This window comes from Lonchura striata, chromosome 3 (assembly GCF_050655825.1).
Source record: "Lonchura striata isolate lonStrDom1 chromosome 3, ASM5065582v1, whole genome shotgun sequence".
Classification (NCBI taxonomy): domain Eukaryota; kingdom Metazoa; phylum Chordata; class Aves; order Passeriformes; family Estrildidae; genus Lonchura; species Lonchura striata.
In genome coordinates this window covers 75,511,032-75,530,454 of record NC_140705.1, presented here as the reverse complement: position 1 = coordinate 75,530,454, position 19,423 = coordinate 75,511,032, and the positions used below count along the sequence as shown (strand labels likewise).

The 19,423-nt window shown below is 36.5% G+C and overlaps 1 protein-coding gene across 27 annotated transcripts in view; it reads left to right on the top strand.

Moving 5' to 3' along the window:
- AFDN (afadin, adherens junction formation factor) overlaps positions 1–19,423 on the top strand; it is a 119,387-nt gene that overhangs the window by 86,160 nt on the left and 13,804 nt on the right. For 12 of the 27 annotated variants that reach the window (XM_085575496.1, XM_085575495.1, XM_085575491.1 and 9 more), the window contains 8 exons: positions 10,641–10,706; positions 10,866–10,939; positions 11,432–11,550; positions 12,248–12,442; positions 12,711–12,802; positions 13,240–13,428; positions 16,093–17,115; positions 18,923–18,958. In XM_085575496.1, the coding sequence (XP_085431622.1) occupies positions 10,641–10,706; positions 10,866–10,939; positions 11,432–11,550; positions 12,248–12,442; positions 12,711–12,802; positions 13,240–13,428; positions 16,093–17,115; positions 18,923–18,958 (1,794 nt within the window). The remainder of the gene's footprint in view (positions 1–10,640; positions 10,707–10,865; positions 10,940–11,431; positions 11,551–12,247; positions 12,443–12,710; positions 12,803–13,239; positions 13,429–16,092; positions 17,116–18,922; positions 18,959–19,423) is intronic. The other 15 variants (XM_021544189.4, XM_085575503.1, XM_085575501.1 and 12 more) reach the window with 4 other exon arrangements.

Below are 19,423 nucleotides of genomic sequence, written 5' to 3'. Positions count from 1 at the left end.
AGAAAAAATATATACTCATCCAAGCTAAAGAACGCCTTCAGCTTTGTGGGTTGTGAGTGTTTGGGTGGTCAAAAACCTTTGCATTTACCTCCTAGAGAGTGAATTTGTAAATTTGCTGCATAGTTTAGTAAAGTGTTATTTTTTAAAATGCTTACAAGCTTGGGTTATTTAATTGCTTCTAGACTAATTACTCACCAGGGCAGTCAGAGTGAGACTTGATTCTGTTCCATAAACTTGCTTTTAAGGATGTTTATTAAAACTTACAGAGAGCTTCTGTGGAAGGTTAAGAATCTGGAATCAGGAATTAGCCTTGATAAAAATCAGTGAAATCTACTCTGCGTGTAGGCAGATAAAAGGCCTGATGGCTGGTATCAGACTTGATAAGCTACATTTGTATGCTATTTTCTTTAAACACATTTTATTTGCAGTTGATTCATTCTGTATTAAACAGTTTAATTTTTATAAAATATCTCAGAAGCTTAAGTGAATTAGAAAAGCTCTAGGCATTGAGACATCCCAGATAACTTTAGTAAGGTATATTTGTGTATGTGTGCACACATATATGTGATACTTAGATTTTTGAAATAAAATCTTATTTTGTTTGCATAAATACGAAGAAGTTAAGAAAATCTTGAAAATTATTAATTTTAAAAGATCTATTGTTATGTGAACTACTGAAATGTTTTGACATATAGTCTTGGTATCTGAAACAACATTAAATTATAGTATTACTTAAAAAGGTTGGTGACTGTATGATGCTTCTGTGTATTCAAAGTATATTTGGAGAGTGAAGATACTATCAGTTCAGGACTACTTTTGTATTTTACTATTTATGTGAAATTTGAAACTATTTAGAGGTATATGTACTTAAGACAGAATGTACATTTCTGTCTTGAAAGATCATTAAGAAGACTGTGACATTTTATGGAAAAATGTCAGACTTGGCTTTTATATTAAAACTTTTTTTGTATTAAAACATCTAACATTTTTTAAATTTGTTTTTGAAGTGTATTTTTTTAATCAGGTGTTATTTTGCCAGTCTTCATTGGAAGCTGTTCGTTGCTTTAGTTTTATCAGAGTGATAAACAAAGTATATGAAGCTCAATGGGTGTGGGCAAAAGAGGCTTCTGAACAAGTAATGACAGAGCCTTCCTGTTAATTGTCTGGAGCAGCACCGGTTTGGTTAGGTGCTGTACTGCAGATCTGCTCTGCAGATGCATAGTTTTTCCTTAATTACTTAATACAATTCTCCTGATATTTTTAACAGCTGTAAAAGTGTTTTTATAATAGTTTTTGTAGTTATAGTTCCCATTATAGGCACTGAAATAACCAGTCATTTTACAGGTCTCCTAAAACTGCAAGAATATTCCTAACCTCACAGAAAGTAGATCTCATTCGTGATCCACCTACGTTGGGTGGGGCATGGGAGTAGTTCAGCTGTTAACAGGTTAGCACCTAGTCTACAGATGGACCTTCATTCCTTCTCATTCTTTAGTCCGAGATACTGGTGAGGCTGTGTGGTGTCTCAGCACCTCCAAGCCATCATTCTGCAGGTGGCAGGTCCCCATGAGCATGTCACAGCATGGGTGGCTCACCTGGGAATGAAGCTGCATGTTGGTTCTCACTAGAAGGAGTTGGCTGTTGTTTTCACCATGCCTTTATGGCTGCTTGTCCTGGCAGATACCAAATGGGAAGGAGGAGCAAGCAGAATTTCTTCTGCCTGCTTTTAATGCTTATGTGGTGACTCGCTAGCTCAGGGATTGCTGTGGTGCTGCCATGAAGAAGGCTGTTGGATATTCCTGTTATTCAAACTGTGACTTTTCTGTGCAGTTGCACTACATGGTGTGTTCTGGTTTTATGGCTGATGAAATGTATGTGAGACAAAGGTTCCTGTGTCTGTTACTGACAAGGAAGTTTTACAAAACTCATCTTGTGACATAGTAATACTAGCAATAAAATATGTTCTTCTTAACTACTCTGATTAAATCTGTCATGTTTATTAATTCATTACTGTGGTACTTTGTACATCCTCCTGATGCAGGAGTAGCAAATTCGTTTTTTAGATCACTGTAGTTTAATCTTGTTCTTTTCTTCATTGGTCTGAATACTTTATAGAAATAGCTGTGAAGTTTGTTTTAGTTGGGTATTCTTTAGTGCTGCCGCTTTTATTTCTACAGTTTTCATAGTGATATTTTTAAGCAAATGCAATATTTTGAGCACAATCCTTTTAAAGCAAGGAGGGGCTTGCAAAATAATTCTCATTGTGCAAACACTTATGGGCTACTCTGCACTGATATATTATAAATGGATGTGATAGAATGGATGTTTCTTGTTAGGCTATAACAAAAATAGAGGATAGATTACATTATCCAGCTTGGTCCTTTGACTTCTTTAACATGACAGAATTTTTGTAATTAAGCAGAAAATTGTGCCAAGCCTAAAAGGGGCAAATACCCTTTTGGACAATAGGTATGAAATCTTTGTATAGCATTGTCTCAGCCGAGATTTTTTTTTTTAATACATTAAATCTACTTGGCTCTGTTGTATCAAATTAGTTTTCCTTCCATCCTCCTGCTCCCAGTGAATTTGTTGTTTGTTTTTTTGGTGGGTTTTTTTGTTTTGTTTTGGTTTTGGTTTTTTTTTTTTTTGTGGGGGTTTTTTGGTTTGGTTTTTTATGTTTTGGTTTGGTTTTTTGGTTTTTTTTTTTTTGAGATTGAAGTCTGTGTGACTTGAAGAATGAAAATCCTATGAACAAACATAATACTGGTGGGAGGTTGTTTATTTTCATCACCTTTCAGGGTCTGTTTTAGTGAGATACTGTAGTGGCTAGTTGTTTGCTCCCCTGCCCTGTGTCAGTGCCATCTTAAATATAATGTTATCAGTATTCTAAGAGGCTGAAGTTGTGCTGACCAGAGATGCCAAAATTGCCTCTTCAACTGCTGTGGATTGCCATAGTTGCTTGAGTTCTCAGAACTCTTCCAATCTTTCAGGCCTTACAGGAAAGCAATGCAGTTAATTAGTTTGTTTGTTTAGTCAATAAATTCTTTACTTAATTCCTTTAAAATAGGTGATGTGTCCTGGGATCTAGCTCAGGTTTTCCAGTTATCTTACTGCTATGTAGAAGACAATTACAAGTGAAAGTTTACAAAGTCTTCATTCATTACATCCTAATTTTCCAAATATGAGTACTTAGCAAGCACTTTTCCTGAATTAGTTGAAAAGAATATATGTGTGCGCATCTATAAGAGCACATTTATCAGAATATACCAATGCTATTTATACATGTTTAAAAGAAAGTTATCTCTCAAGTGAGATTTTAATGTCGGCTTCAATTGTTGGATTTTAATGGGTTTTTTGTTTGCTCCAGTCTGACTGAATTCATTCATCTCCAAGATAAATAGTAGTGTTTTTTTAAAAGGAACTGGAAGTTCTTGCTGCAGTTCCAGCTGGTCAGCTGTTCTCTCCTCCACTCTTTGGTCTTATTTGCAGGTGAAGTTAGATTTGCATGGACTCTGAAACTCATGGCCTGTGAACAGTACTGATAGGAAACTCAACAATCATCATCATCCAAATGTCTAATAAACCCTTTCTGTGTTTCATTTCCTTGCTTTTTGTTTTCCTTTGTTTTTATTTATAGCCTTAGGTTGTAATTTTAGACTCCATCTTGTAAGATTTTTCTAAACTTGTTTTTGTTCTGTGATAAGAACTATTTCAAACTAGCCTGCCTTGTAAAAAATAAAGCTAGTCCTCTTTTCTAAAAGCTTCCCTATCTTCCTTCAGTCCAACTTTAAATATTGCCACACCCTGTACGGGCCCACACAGATGAGATAAAGGTAGGTCTAAGGAAAGTTGAACTCCTGGTAAGTTTTAATCTCTGGATTTATTGATAGTGTTTCATACCTCAGTTTTTTATTTATCCTCTTGACTTGTAGCCCCCTTTAGTCCATCAATAAGGGAGGACTCCTTGTTTATTTAGTTTTTATGTGGTACTTTCGTCGCTTAAACTTTTTCCATACATTTTCTTCATTTAGATTTAGAATAATGACCTAAGTTACCATTCTAGCAGACATCTGTGTGCAGAAGCGTCCTGTTTTTATTTTTACCTCCCAAGCAGGATTAGGAAATCTTTTGAAATGCCAGTTATTAAAATTCAAGTTAAATGGAAAAGTTGTCCATTGTCATAGATTTCCAATCTGTAAACCAGAGCAAATTTAGGATTAATTATTTTCATACTCTGACTAAACTCCAAGTACAACATGTTAACATCTTTCAAGTTGGGTTCTTTTAAAATATTTAATTACTTCCTAAGGTAAGTGTGAAATGATTATAAGATCTTGATACAGATATTGCATCTCATACAAATGTGCATCTTCATCTTGGACATTGGATGTAATTTAAGCTTGCTTCAGTTTCCCCCATGTGTTGGCTTTTGGTGTCTTAAAGATGAGTAAGTCCAAGCGTGGAGAACATTATTTTCAAAAATATTTTCATGCTTTGCCTCAGAGAACTAATAAAGCTCTCTGGAAAAAAAGGGGGCAGGATGCATTTTTATCCCATTGTGCAATTACAGGAGTAAAAGTGCATTGTGTTTTTTAGCCAGATGCATTTTCATCAGTTCTACCTGTATCTTTCATCTCAATCTCTTGATAAAGTTAGGATTGTTTTTACATTTAGAAGGGGAATGGGTGGGACTTGAGAAAATTGGAGAGTATCTTTTCAGTGCATTTGTCATGCAAGTGTTCAAAAGCTTAAAAATGAAGACATTTTCCACTATGTATTTTACTTCTCTGTGTGGGAACCTGCTTGTATATGGGTATTTGGTTTGCAATTGTTTTAAGGCTCAGCTCCCACTAGAACACAGTTGTTTTGCAGACACTACACAGAGCTGCTTGAAAAGTCAGGAGATGAGGTATAGTAGAATTTAGGAATGTCAAATGGTTTAAGTTGTTGGGTTGAAAATAACACTATTCATTCAAATAAAGGAATTAACCTTCCTTAATGATCCAGGTCCCTCCTAGCAACCTCTTTTCCTAACCTGTTATGAACAGTCATGCTGTCTGTAAACAATTTAGGGAAACTGATTAAGTTGAAAGCAAAGCTTGTATTTTGGAGGAGGGGAACTGGAGACAGGGATCAGCTGAGTCTCCAGCCAGGTCTGTCATGGGACCTGCCACAACATAGTGCCTTCACAGCTCCAAGTATGAGACAGCATGGGAGCAGACAGGTGGGTTTCTTCCAGACACTGTACAAGTGCAACTACTACTGTCACTGTGATTAATTTATTAGTATAGGACTTAAAAAAATCCTGAAATGTGTGGATAGCACTTCACTGCTGGCCTCCAAACTAATTCTCTCTACCTTATGCACTTTGTGTATAAAGGTTTTTGTGTATTGATTATTTAACTGGATTGTAAAAGCACAGAATAGAGGTGTTTTTCACATTGCAGCTTAGGTCTGATGTACATCAGGTATCAGCATTTTTAAATACCATATTCCCTTCTTCAGCCCCCATTTCACTATTTGTTGAATTATGTTCAGCTAAGATCTTTATAAAGAACTTTTTTCCCTCCTAGAGTTCTGTTTTGGCTATGCATTGTAAAAGTAGATATTATTTAGAAGTCTTCAGAGTAGTGTTATAGTCAGTTCAGTTCAGGAATATTGTCACCTAGGTAAACTGAAGCAGCAGGAGTAGTTAGTGGGTTTTTTCCTTAAATTATTACTTCTAGGGGAGGATTTCCCAATTTTTTCCTCCAAAGGGTATCTTACTTTCTGCAAGGATTGCAGGAAAAAGTTGAAAAGTTGATTGCAGGAAAAGCGTCAAGTGTGAAAGAAAATGGGTAGATTGGTAGCACTAGAAAGTGTGGCACAGTGGATGAGGCTTTTCTAAATATAGAATATCTTATATTATTTTTTGAAAAATACTTTTGAAAAACACTTAAGCTTTTTGTGATTTGTATTTGGTTATATATATTTGAGAAAACATGCTGTAGGTTTCAGTATATTAATCTCAGGGAAAGGCAACAAGCCATCTCTTCATGCTTACTTCATTCTTGCTTTCCACAGTCATCTGACTCCTTTAGAGTTGTGTTCTTCTGTTTGGACTAAAAGCCATATGGATACACATGCTTCTGGTATTAACAGTTGGAGAAAATAAAATGAAGTGAAAAGCTTTATCATATTTTTGTTACCAATACATGCATGTTACTGCTCTGTTTGTGGGGGAATAGTTTTAATTGTGTTGGCCTTCACATTCCTTTGAAAGAAAAGCAGTTTAATAAGTAGTTCACAAAGAAATCTGTTTTATTAAGTCAGTAAACGAAAACAGGAAAACCCATGTGGAATGTATGAGAATTTTATTCATTTTGGAGTTTAGTATGGGTGACTACATATGAAGAACCTTTCCATGTTTCTGAAAATTGTATATTTCCTTCTAATGCAGCCTTCTAGAAGGTAGAACCAAAGCAAAATCAAGTCTATTTCAATAGAAAGCAGGAATTTGGATTCAAGTTACTGTAAAGCGTATGGTAAAGTTGAAGGGAAGGTAATGAGTTGATTTTAAGGGTATTCAGTGAGAAGTCTTCCCAAGCTTGTGAAAGCACATGTGTATCACTAGAAACATGTTAAATGACATGTGAATTAAAGGAGAAGTTCACTGGTCCTAAAGACATGAGTAGATGTGGTAACTGATAAAGATTTTTATTTAATGCAATCTGAACAGAGATTTATTTTAGAATTATTTTTATGCTTTCAAAATGCATTAGTTTTGTATTTAACTGAGATGACTTGAAGCTCATACATCTGCTCATAATTTCCTTAAAAAAACCATGAAAGAGATTGACAAACTATACAGACATCATAAAAACATCAGAAAAGATGCAATGAGGAGTAAAATGTCAGCTCCTTTGAATCATAATGAAGAATTACTGTCAGGGTTAGATTATAGGTGCAGTTAGAGCAAAATTCCAACTGATACAGTACCTTCCAGCTGTGGTGCTTTTAGCAAAAGAACATAAAAGTGTAAGATCTTTCTCTCCTCTGAGGAAAGGCTGGGAGAATTGGGATTGTTCAGCCAGAAGTAAAAGCCCCAGAGCAGCCTAGTTGTGGCCTTCCAATACATAAATGGGGCCAGCGAGATAGCTGCAAAGGGACTTGTTAGAAGGGCAAAACAAAGGGGAATGGCTTTAAATGGAAAAAGAGTAAGTTTAGATTAGATGGTCAAAAGAAATTCTTTCCTGTGAGGGTGGTGATGGATTGAAACTGCTTACTCAGCTAAGTGGTGGGTGCCCCATCCCTAGAGTGTTCAAGCCCAAGCTGAATGGGGCTCTGAACAACCCAGTCTAGTGGAAGGTGTCACTGTTTGTGCAGAGGTGGTTGGAGCTAGATGGCCTTTAAGGTTCTTTCCAACCCAAACTATTCTATGGTTCATCCCGATTTCTAGCTTTCTGTAATTTCAGATTGCATTGTATCTGTTTGGGGGGGGTTTATGTTGTTTGTTTGGTTGGTTTTTTTTTTCTCTAAAGCCTCAAAGAGCCCTACTGAGAATCTTGGATTCTGTTTACACGTAGGCATTTTTTCAGCAGTCTTGTTCCTGGCTGTTTCCCAATTTAATTATGGAATCCTATGGAAAATATTTTGCAGGGTGGAGGTTGGTTGCATTTTGTTTGTGTTTTATTATTTAAAGGATGCTAGATATGATAGGAGAAGTAAGAAAGCGTTTTCTACTGGCTGATAGTGTGATGGTAAATAATTCTATCAGTGCAGCTTCTAATCCAATTGGCCTTTAGTTCCCTTGATTGTTGCTTTGCTGAGGAGCCCATGTGTCTGCTTAGGTGGTTCTCTCAAGAAAGATATTCCATGTTTCTGATGATTCTTGTTATCACCTGAACCTTATGGTTCTGTTAGTGTCTTTTTGTAAGGGAGTAATCAGAATTCTAAGCAGTTTTCTAAATATGACCCTTTTAGTGACCGTGGTGATTTTTTCTTCTCTTCTGTTCTTCTGGCTTCCAGATTTCTGAGCTGATAAAAGATGGCTCTGAAAACAGTGACTAAACCTTAGGAGTTAAAGTCAGTTTAGAAACCACTCTTATGGGTATTTATGCAATTGAAAATGTTTATTTCATCATTATCTGCAAACCAATATAAGCCACATATCATGGGCTTATACAGAAAGTTTCAACATCGTTTAATGTGCCTAAGAGTCATAATCAAGCATGAGAAAGGTGATGTATATGGATGAATATAGTGTCTGAAGCAATAAATGAGTACCAAAGATGCGTGATTAATGTGTGCACTGTTTTAAGTGGCAGTGCTCTTCCAAAGCTCTTGTTTTTACCTAATCATTGTGTGAAACAGACCTTTGTCTGAATTTCTGGACCCAAGGGGAAGAGATTCCTGCTAGCATCCTTTGAAGTTAGGACTGAAAAAAGTGCTGTCAATTCCAGGTGGCTTCAAAGGAACCTGGTTATCCTTGGTCAGTGTGGCCACCAAGAAAAGCTTCTGTTTGGTTCCTGCAATGACAGATGTGATGCATAAGGTTATAACTGCAAGGGTGGGTGGGTGAGTTGCTGCTGATTCTTTTGCCCTTTGGAATTCAAGGTGCTTGCCTTCAGGTATTCTTAGTGGCTGGAGGCAGAGGAAGGAACATATAAATGCTGTCATTTAACTTTCAGTTCCCCACAAGGAAAGGTGGTGCCCTGATGGGAACCAGCAACTTAGGAGGTTGAAACATTACTTCACATTTGAACCAGTGAAGTACATTTTCACCCCATTACTGCTCCAGCGTTCAGCATCATGTGATCCATCAGCAACTCTTGGTTTTGACTTATTTGATGAATCTTCCATTTGGTACATTTAGTTACATTATTGTTATTTGCCTTTTTTTTGGGCACATAAGAGCATGGTAAACAAACAGCATATATATTTAGGGCTCCTCTGCAAACTTCCATTCCTTGTGAACACAAAAAACTTTTGCTGCATTATTGAACCTGTTATTAATACACAAGGACAAACTCTTTCTTATTGCGTGTCACCTTGAAGTCTTGAAGAACTCCTGCTAGAAGATCTTCTGATGTCCATCTTGGAAGTCTAGGTGTTCAGCTAGATCATCCTTCCTCATATACATGTTGGTTGCTTGGGGGAAGAACAAAGAGATGTGTGAAGCATTATTTTATTTTCCATTACATTTATCTAGCTGTCTTCTGACTCGTGTTTCTCATAACTTCAGCCAATTTTTCTGGTATAAAGTTAAAATTATTTGCAGTTACAGCAATGTTTCTTTAGAGCTTTTAAGAAAAGAACTAAATTTTCTTAATTTCTTTGTATTCTTTTTAGACAAAGAAAGTATCCTTATTTAAGTTATTTTTTGCATTTTTTCTTTTTAGCTAAAAGTATGACTTAAGCAATTATTATGAAAAATTTGGACATGTAAAATGTTAATTTGGCATCATAAGACTTGAAGGAATACTTTTTCTGCATCTTTTATGTAAACATTTGAGATTAACCCAAGACTTAAAGAAAATAGGTCTTTCACTTGTGTAGAAGACCATGTCTGTGTAGCTTTTGAATAACCTTCACCTTGGTTCTTATTTTACTCTATTGTAACAATGGGAGCAATGCATGCTTTTGCTGCCAAAACAAAAGAGTTGAAAAGGAGGGGGAAAAAGGAGGAAGATATATATTCAATATAAAGTAACTTGGGTAGTTATACTAGAAAAATAATGTTACAATTAAGTCTGTACTGTGTTGAAAACATACTTAGCGCTCTCCTAAGTGACTTGCAGAGTAAAATGGCACCGTTTGCTGTAGTAGATAAATGACACGTTAATAGTCTTACATTATAAGAGACAATTTAAAGGTTTGTGATACTAACATTGGACTGATTTGTGTGGTGTCTTGTACATTGGAGCATGTGGATGACACAACAGCATGGCTTGAATAGATGCTTCTATTCTTGTATCTTGGAATCTGTTGGTATCTGTCTTGCAATAAGTTCACTGTTAACAGTCCTTTCAAAATGTAGCAGAACACTTCTGAGAAAGATGTTTTATGAACAAAATTGCATGGTTTTGCACTAGACTTAAATATTGGCTTTGTCAATTCTAAAATACTTATGTTTGCTGTACTTGTTTATGTAAAGCTAAAGATACTCTCCATTCCTTTACACTGGTTTCTTTACAGTCCTAATGAATGTAAAAAACACTTCTATTCTTTTTTCACATATTCTGCAATTTACCTTGTTTCACTGGGATACAGTTCTCTCTTTAAAAACATAATACAAAGACATCTAAATAACAACGTATGTAAAAGTGCAAAAAACTATTTCTTATTAGAAGGAGACTAGAGCAAACCTCTAAAGTATAAGTTTTAGTTAATGTATTTTTTTATTCAAACTTGCATTAAGAGCAAATATTCTTTGCTTCTAACAAAGCTTGCAGTTTAAATAGGCCTACTATTAAATTTTTCATATGAATTTAATTGAATGTTACTCTTCTCTGCATAATTGGTTTTTCTCCAGTTTGAAAATATATAAAAGTAATGAGAAAGTAGAGGTTCACTTACCCATGTAAAATTTTGATTAAAGTTTTTGGAGTGCTTAAGAGATAAAATATAAATTAACTAAATTAATGCCTCTTTCTCTGTAGGGTGCTGGTCAAGACAAACTTGGAATATATGTCAAGTCTGTTGTGAAAGGAGGTGCTGCAGATGTGGTTAGTAATATTCTTAATTGTCAATTTCAGAAGTAGTAAGAGCCTTTGGAAATGCTTGAAAATCCTTTGTTTACTAGTTTGTGTGAATGAATGATTGTTTTAATGGAGATCATGTTAGCATTGGTGTATGAATTTGCTTCTCCTGAATATGTGTTTTAGGATGGTCGTCTGGCTGCAGGGGATCAGTTGCTTAGTGTGGATGGTCGAAGTTTGGTGGGCCTGTCCCAGGAGAGGTATGGAATGCTTTCATTGGTTGCTTTTATACAAAGGAAATGTTAGCTTAATAATGTACCGAAATGGGCAGAAGCTCATTTTTTTTTACACTTTTGGCTTTGTCTTGGCATTTGATAACTGCCTATGGATAACCTTAGCAATAATTCAACTATCCGTGTATTCCGTGTATGATTTTTCTCATCTTTTCATACTGTATGGGTTATTTATATAGAAGAGACTGTATTATACATTTGGATTTTGGTTTGGAACAGTCTTTATGTAGGTCTAGTTTTAAATACTTTGGCTTTGACCTTTGAAGCAGAAACTGGGACTAAAGAATACTTGCCAGTCTGTGCACATAAGCCTATCTTCTTGTCATTATCTTGTAATTTTTTTCAAAGTGATTTTAAGTGATTTTAATCTGAAAAAGAGTGTGCTGTCAAGCAACAGATTACTGATAATAAGGGTGACTAATAATACAGTGCCTAATTTAATTTTTTTTTTATTTGCAGGGCAGCAGAACTTATGACTAGGACAGGTTCTGTAGTAACACTAGAAGTAGCAAAACAAGGAGCAATTTACCATGGTCTGGCAACCCTGCTTAATCAGCCATCCCCAATGATGCAAAGAGGTAAAGATACTAATATTGATGCTAATAACAGCTTTGTAAGTCTGCCTTCTGCATTCATAAGAATGCAATGTAACTAGTAGGAAATAAATAAATGTGAACAGAAGCCCTGGAATGTATTTTGCCATTGAATTTTAATGGGTTTTTAAACCAGAAATTTTATAACATATCTCCTTAAGTTTCAGTGTCTGATCATAAGAAGTTCTTGGATGCTTCTCTAATGTTTTATTATATCATCCTACTTCAGGGTACTAACAAGTGATACATTAAAGTCCAATATAAAATAGTATTGTAAAGGAAATAATTTTGTCAGTGAAGACATTTTCTACATACAGGGTAGTACCAGTATAGGAAAGAACGGGTTAAAAGAACAAATCCTTATTATCACGGTTGACAACACCATCACAGATGGCATAGGTCTCAGTCATCCAGAGACCATTCAATATAACATATTTAGTTTTTCCAGTTGTTGTGGTACCTTTTCAGAAGTTCTTTTGAAGAATACAGATTGAAGGAATTCTGTATATTTTACACAAGATTGGGATTAGGTGTTTGAAGAAGTAAAGATTTTTAAACCTAGCATTTGATTTGCTGGGAACTTAATTCTTAAATATAAGCTTAAAGTAGCTCTGGTTTGGAAAAAAAATACGCTAGGCAGTAGTTAAGTGAAAAGGAGAAACTACATATCCAACTGTTACAGTTTCTGACCGCCGTGGCTCAGGTAAACCCCGACCAAAGAGTGAAGGTTTTGAGCTGTATAACAATTCCACACAAAATGGATCACCTGAGAGTCCTCAGCTGCCGTGGACAGAGTACAGCGAACCAAAGAAGCTGCCAGGGGATGACAGATTGATGAAGAACAGGGCCGATCATCGCTCCAGTCCCAATGTAGCAAGTAAGAGAAGTTACCCTTCTTTTGGGGATAGATTCCTCCTCCAGTAGTTTTAGACGCTGTTGTATTCAAAAGAAGGTGACTGTTTTTAAAAATGGATGAAGTTTAAAATACCACTGCAGTGGTAACATTTGGAGCAAGCTTCTTGCTAGAACTACATAAGGACAAAATCATAGTTATTTTGTGAATACTGTTACTTTATTAAGTCTTTATGAAGGTCTGTAAATTATTATTAACAGTCATGTAAATGCTTCCTTTAACTTTCCAACAGATCAGCCTCCAAGCCCTGGGGGAAAGAATGCTTATGCATCTGGAACTACCACCAAAATAACCTCAGTCTCTACTGGAAATCTTTGTACAGAGGTCAGAAATGGCAAGCAAAATGCTGGCTATTAATCTTTCTTTATCTATTAGTAGTGTCAGTGTGCTTGAGTCAAACCAGTGTCTTACTGAGCTATTTGACCACAGTGCTGGTGTTTGTTACTGGGTAGGGTTTTGCTTATTACAGCTAATGAAAGGTTTAGAAAGTTTTCAATGATTTCATTAAATTCTTTTAATGAAGTTGTCCTTGTGATTTCTTAGGTTTGTACAACATTGCATACTCGCTTTGAGACCATAAAAACATGAGTCATAGCCACAGTTATATTTGATACTAGGCAACGTCTTCATCTCCTCTCCCAGATGAGTAATGCTCTGAGGAGACAAAAGAAAATATTTGGAAAATGCATGTTGGGAACAATCTTCCATACAGATCTATGTGATTAGAGAATCCTGCCTTATTTTTTTTCTCCCTTTTTCAGGAACAGATTCTGCCACCACGACCTGAAGCTTATCCCATCCCAACACAGACATATACTAGAGAATATTTCACATTCCCAGCTTCAAAGTCACAGGATCGAATGGGTCCAGCTCAGAGTCAGTGGCCAAATTATGAGGAAAAACCACAGCTTCAGGCAGAAAGTAATCATTCTATCAATACTACCATGCAGGTGAGAAAAAAATTTTTTCAGTATGAGGAAACAAATCGGAAAGAAACTGCTTGCTTTCCAATCCTGTACTGCTAGAGACTTTCTTCAGAATAGTCAGTTCTCTACAGCTATATCATAAGATGGGAACATGACTATACTTTTGTCAAGATGGGCTCGGGTTCAGGAACCCTATGGTTTGGGGTTTTTTTTCCTTCTCATTGTGCATTTTTCCCCCCCTTCTTTTCACATAATTTCTTACCATGTTCTGCAGACGTGTTACCTGGGGTATTTTAATCCCCCTGTTAGAGATAATGGGGTGTAAGTTGAATTAGGGTTCATCTTGTAAAATGTTTTGTGGCTTTCTGAAGAGCAAACTAAATCTCCATTCTTCCAAGAAGGTTTATGTGGAAAAACATTTGCCTGAAGGGTGTGTTATTTAGTGATAAAGCACTAACATTGAAATCAAAAAAATTCTTTAAGATCTATCCAAGGTGTTTACTGAAACATTCCTGCTCCTAGTTAAAAAAAGAAATGTGTTAATTTCAAATCATATCTGTTATCAAAGTATAGGTGCATCTTGACATGGAATGAATTTACACCCATTGTACTTCTAGAAATTCAGTGTTGTTCTACTTCTGTTAGTGAGAACTTCATTCAAATCCATACAGGAAATTAAACCTAGATCTACTAGATCTAGTTATTGGATGATCTTCTTTCTCTAATCCACCAGACTTAAAAATATAGAGAGATTTTAAAATATAGAAATAGGGGTTTTTTTTGGTGTTTTTTTGGTTGGTTGGTTTTGGGGTTTTTTTTTTTTGTTTGTTTGTTTGGTTTGTTTTGCTATTTCTTAATTAGTGATAAGAGCAGAGCCTTACACCAGGCTTCTCTCTTACTATCGGAAAAGTATTCATCTGGGAATGCTCCAAAGTAGAATCTTGAGATTCCATCTAAGTAAGCAAAGAAAGAATTGTTTATAGGTTATTCACACATGTATGGACAAGTGAATTCATAAAAGTCACTTTTATTTTAGTGGTTTTTTAGTATTATAGAAATTAAATTCTTGTTATTTGGATTGTTTAAAAAAAATAGTTGTTTTGCTCAAAGTAGGACGGTAGTTTTGAAAGGGAATGCTGCAAGTTGAACAACTTTGGGAAATAGGTACAGAAATATTTTACTGAATTCCCATGCCTAACTCTTCCACAATTCATTATTTCATTGCACTTAATCTTAGCTGCTTAGTTAATATCTACATGCTCTCTGTCAGGGATGGGAGAAGGGGAGGCAGGTGTCTCCAGAGAATGGTTCCTACCCATGTGTCTTAACTGAATTCTATGATAATTGCTACTTGGACATGTATCTCTCCCCTGCTTAAAACAAGCTTAAGTGAGTAGCTTAGATGAGGTGGTTAAAACTGGTAAAGATGAAGCCCATCTATTAAAGTTGTTGACAGACACTGAATTTGAGCTATAGCCTTAAGGCTGAAGACAGGGAAGAAAAGGATTTTGCTGAAGCAAAATAGAAGCTTTAACTCCTTACAAGCACTGAAAGTGTTAATAGTTTTTCCCTGCCAGACAATAGTTCTTTTAAGTTGAAAATTAGAAGAAAACAGAAGTAAAATTCTTACAAAAACAAAAAAAAACACTTTAATCTTTGCAGAGAGAACTTGGCTTGTAAAAAAAGCTGCTAAATGTCTTTTTTTCTGTTCTGAAGGCATTAGCAAGCTTTGGCTAGGTGCATCTTTACAGCAAATCTACCACAAATAACTGTGTGTTCAGCTCTGTTGGACTAATAGAGCATAAAAAATACACTTGTTCCTCTCAAAGAAGGCATTCTTTAGAGGTCATGGTTCAGGTCATTGATGGAGGAAAAGGAGTTTGCTTTGTTAGTCTTCTCTCAATTGTTGATAATTGGTGCATTATGTGTTCAGTGCTTAGCAGTTCCTAACATTTGAAGTATGAATATTTGCTTCAAGAAAATCATTAACATATTTAATAATCCTGGTTTATGGTCCAGTGTTCCTTTTCAGGTGGTTGTTCAGTGCAATGGGACCCAGAAGTTCTGTAGAAAAAGACTTGGTGTGTGATGCACTAAAGTGACAAAAATCTCAGACCATTATGCTCATGCTTGCCTGGATTCTGTACCCTGAATTGTGTTAGTAATGGGAGCTTCCTGCAGGACATCTCTCCTGTTAATGGAGCAGGATAGGCAGAGGCGCTCTTCTCTTTCTCTCTCTCTGCAGCTTTTGTGTTTGTTTTCCCAATAGGAAAGATGTTCAGTTAAGCCAGTTAAAGTCTGAATGGCAGAGCTGCTATGACTGAGCCACTGCTCAGAGCTACCAGGACTCTCATACTCACACGTGGGGGAGGGGGTGTCAAGGATAGTCCTGAGAAACTGTGCAAGTTGGGGAGGTTTTCAGCTTGAACTCGATTTTGCATTCATCATTCCTCCCAATCCACTTACCAGGCAGTTCCCAGAAGCTTGCTAACTCTTCCATCACTTGAATGAGTTAAGACCGAGAAGAATATTTTATTGTTGGTTTTGGGAAACTTACTGGGTATGGAAATGCTGAAATTCATTAAAAGTAATTACCTTCAGTAATAAGAATATGTCTTGTAAACCATTTTCAAGTATGTTTTAATGTGGATGGACTGTGATACACATGCCTTGTTTAATATTTTTCAGCGTGTAGCTCGTTCCCAGGAAGAGCTCAGAGACAAAGTTTTCCAGCCAGAGAGGAATCGTTTGGAGGTTGTTATACGGAAGGATGTGGAGTACATTGATCGGAAGTCAGACAGCGATCAGTGGATGAATTCATCTGTGGATTCTAGTACATCTAGCCAGGAACACCTGAATCATTCCTCCAAACCAGTGTCGCCTGGTTCTTGTTTAACTAAAAGTGGACCTGGCCGTTGGAAAACTCCAGCCACTAGCCAGCCGACTCCAGTGGCCATTTCCCAGCCCATCAGAACAGATCTTCCCCCTCCACCACCACCTCCTCCAGTGCATTATGCTGCTGAATTTGATGAACTACAAATGGATTTGCCTCTGCCTCCCCCTCCTCCTCCAAATCAGATAGGAGCACAAGCATCCTCCCAGGTAGCTGCTGCTGAGCGTAAAAAAAGAGAAGAGCATCAGAGGTGGTATGAAAAGGAAAAGGCACGTTTGGAAGAAGAACGAGAAAGGAAACGTCGTGAGCAGGAGAGAAAACTGGGCCAAATGCGTTCTCAGCCACTAATTCCTGCTCAGCCTGTAGTTCCTCCTGTCTCCCTTCAACAAGTGAAATCAGAAAAGCCCTCAACTTTGCAGAGATCTCAAGAAACAGTTATTCGAGAGCTGCAGCCCCAACAGCAGCCACGGACTATTGAGCGGAGAGATTTGCAGTACATTACTATCAGCAAGGAAGAACTGTCCTCTGGTGATAGCCTCTCTCCAGATCCGTGGAAACGGGATGCGAAGGAGAAACTGGAGAAGCAGCAACAGATGCACATTGTGGACATGCTGAGTAAAGAGATTCAGGAACTTCAGAACAAGGCTGATCGTACAGCGGAAGAAAATGACCGCCTCCGCAAACTCATGCTTGAGTGGCAGTTCCAAAAGCGACTGCAAGAATCAAAGCAAAAGGATGAAGATGATGATGAAGAGGAGGATGATGAGGTGGATACTATGCTCATCATGCAGCGACTGGAGGCAGAAAGAAGAGCAAGGGTAAAATCTTTTCTAGAAAAGAATACTGTAAATTTCTAGCTTGGTGGGTTTTCATACTTTGAGTATTTTGATATTCTTAGAGAGTAAAGGAGGATGATACTTTCTTAAATGGCTTGAATTTTAAAATTAATAACTTAAAGTGGTTTCATCAGTTAATGTATTGTGAAAGTATCAGTTACCTTTTATAGAATTCAATTTAGCAATTGAATTTACTTCTCTGGTTTTGGGAAGAGAAAAGTTCCCCTTGGATAAAGATTTTTTGCCATGCACCTAGAGTATGGTTGGAAGGTAAAATATGGCAGAAATTTGTTAGGTAAAGTAAGCAAAAACATTTGAAATTACAAAAGTTTGTAGGAGAATCAGGAATAAAAATAGTGTGATTTTTCCCTCCCCTCCCCAGTGTATTTACCTCTAGAAGTTTTTATTTATGGTCTTGGGTCATGAACAGAGACACTGAATGCATACTGTTTCCAGGGAGTAGGGAGCTGAACAGACGTTCCAGCTTGCTGGTCTGATACAGCTGCTACCTCTACCTTTACTGCCCAACAGTGCTGACTTCAGCAGTGGAAGGAGCATTGCTTGAGCCGTGTGGTTTTGGGTGGTGTAATAGCTCATATACCCTGTCTAGAGCTCCAGCTCCTACAGGCACAGATTTTTCATGGTCTCCAGTCTAATCAGCATCTGAGGTTTGCTTACCTTAGCTTCAGTTCTGTGACAGCTCATAATATATGCACTAAGTTAATACAACTGAATAGTACGGGGAAATTTTTAACCACTCCTGCTGGTGGCTGTTGTTTCCCAAGACTCTGCTAAATCTACTGTTATTGAGGAAAAAGTGTCTATAGGAAAAATCTGTTCTTTTCTGAATAACAGCATGGATTCCAAAATTACATACTAATAGCTATGCTTTTCCAGGCTTAAAACCTAGCTCTGTAATATGTTCAGTGTCTTCTGTGTGTTTGTCTTGAAAAGTTGACTTAATTCTCTGATAAGCAATGTTTAATTCCAGAGAAATGTTTGGACATGCTTGTTTTGACATTCAGAAATAGCTAGTGGCTTGAGTAGGATTTGAGTTCATGATTGATTGTTTTGGCAGCTTCATTTCCTAAACTTACTCTTCTCATATTTGCTACAGTCTGCATTGCTTTCCTTTTTTTTTTTCCCTTGTACCTAGCTTTGTTACTGTGTAAAACAATAAATATCTCAAACTTGGAAACTAAAGAAAAAAAAGCTAAATATGTATTCAGCAAACATGTTTCCCTAAAGTCCAGCATTGCTAAGAGGCAATTTGTGGCACATAGACAGTTACCTATGGGCATAAAAAATACGTGTAGAACGGCCATTTTAACAAACAGTGTCTTAAAAATTTTACTGTGGCAAGGCTAAGAAAGCCACATGTTAATAATAAAAAAAAAAAAAGCCAGTTGTATTGCATAATGATATTAGTCTTCTCTGCAAGTGCTGGCTTTAAAGCACTGTTTGTGCATAAAGTTCTTCCAGCTTTTTGGAACACTTTGAAATGAAAAAATAACAGTTGTCTTGAACTGAATTAATGTTTGTTGATTACATTTCACTTTTAGAGATGCAATTAAGTAGCTTCTTTTTGGAACTACTGAGGTGTTGCATGAGTCAATACTGATAAAAATTTTGGATTATTTGTTTTCATTTCTGTATTTCACATTTATGTCCATTCAGTCCCTCATTCTAAAGCAGCCAACTAAACAAAATGCTTTTGAAATAGCACATATCTAACCTATCTTTATTTACACTGTGCATCTTTCTTTTTTTCCCTTCTTATTACCTGCAGCAGACTGCTGTGCCAGCAATCTCTGTTCTAGATTTGGTATGTTTGTTTCTTTCTCTTCAATATCTGTTTCCTATTTCAGTTCCTTATTAATATTATTAATAACAGCCCTATGTTCTCTGGATGACGATTTAGCATATTTGGGTGTTCAGAGATCATTATGATACTGTAAGCAAGCATGCATTTGAGTGTTTTCAGATACAGTGATTCCTTCCTCTTAGATGTTGTGTTCTGCTTGCAGACTTGATTTGTTTGTTGCAGCAGTAGTCTAACATAAAACTGTATCTGCTGTTTTATGCAATTTTGTTTACAAAATCTTATTAATAACTGCATGAATAGACTGTGAGGTAAGATTGCTTCCTTTTCCTTTCGCACCCATGCATGTTTTAGAAGAGCTCTAAGAACACTTCCTTTATAGTTTGAAGGGAAATTGTACTGAGAGCCTAATAATACAGCATACTTCTTCAGCAACAAACCTTGTTGTTTGCAGGTGTTACAGGTGTT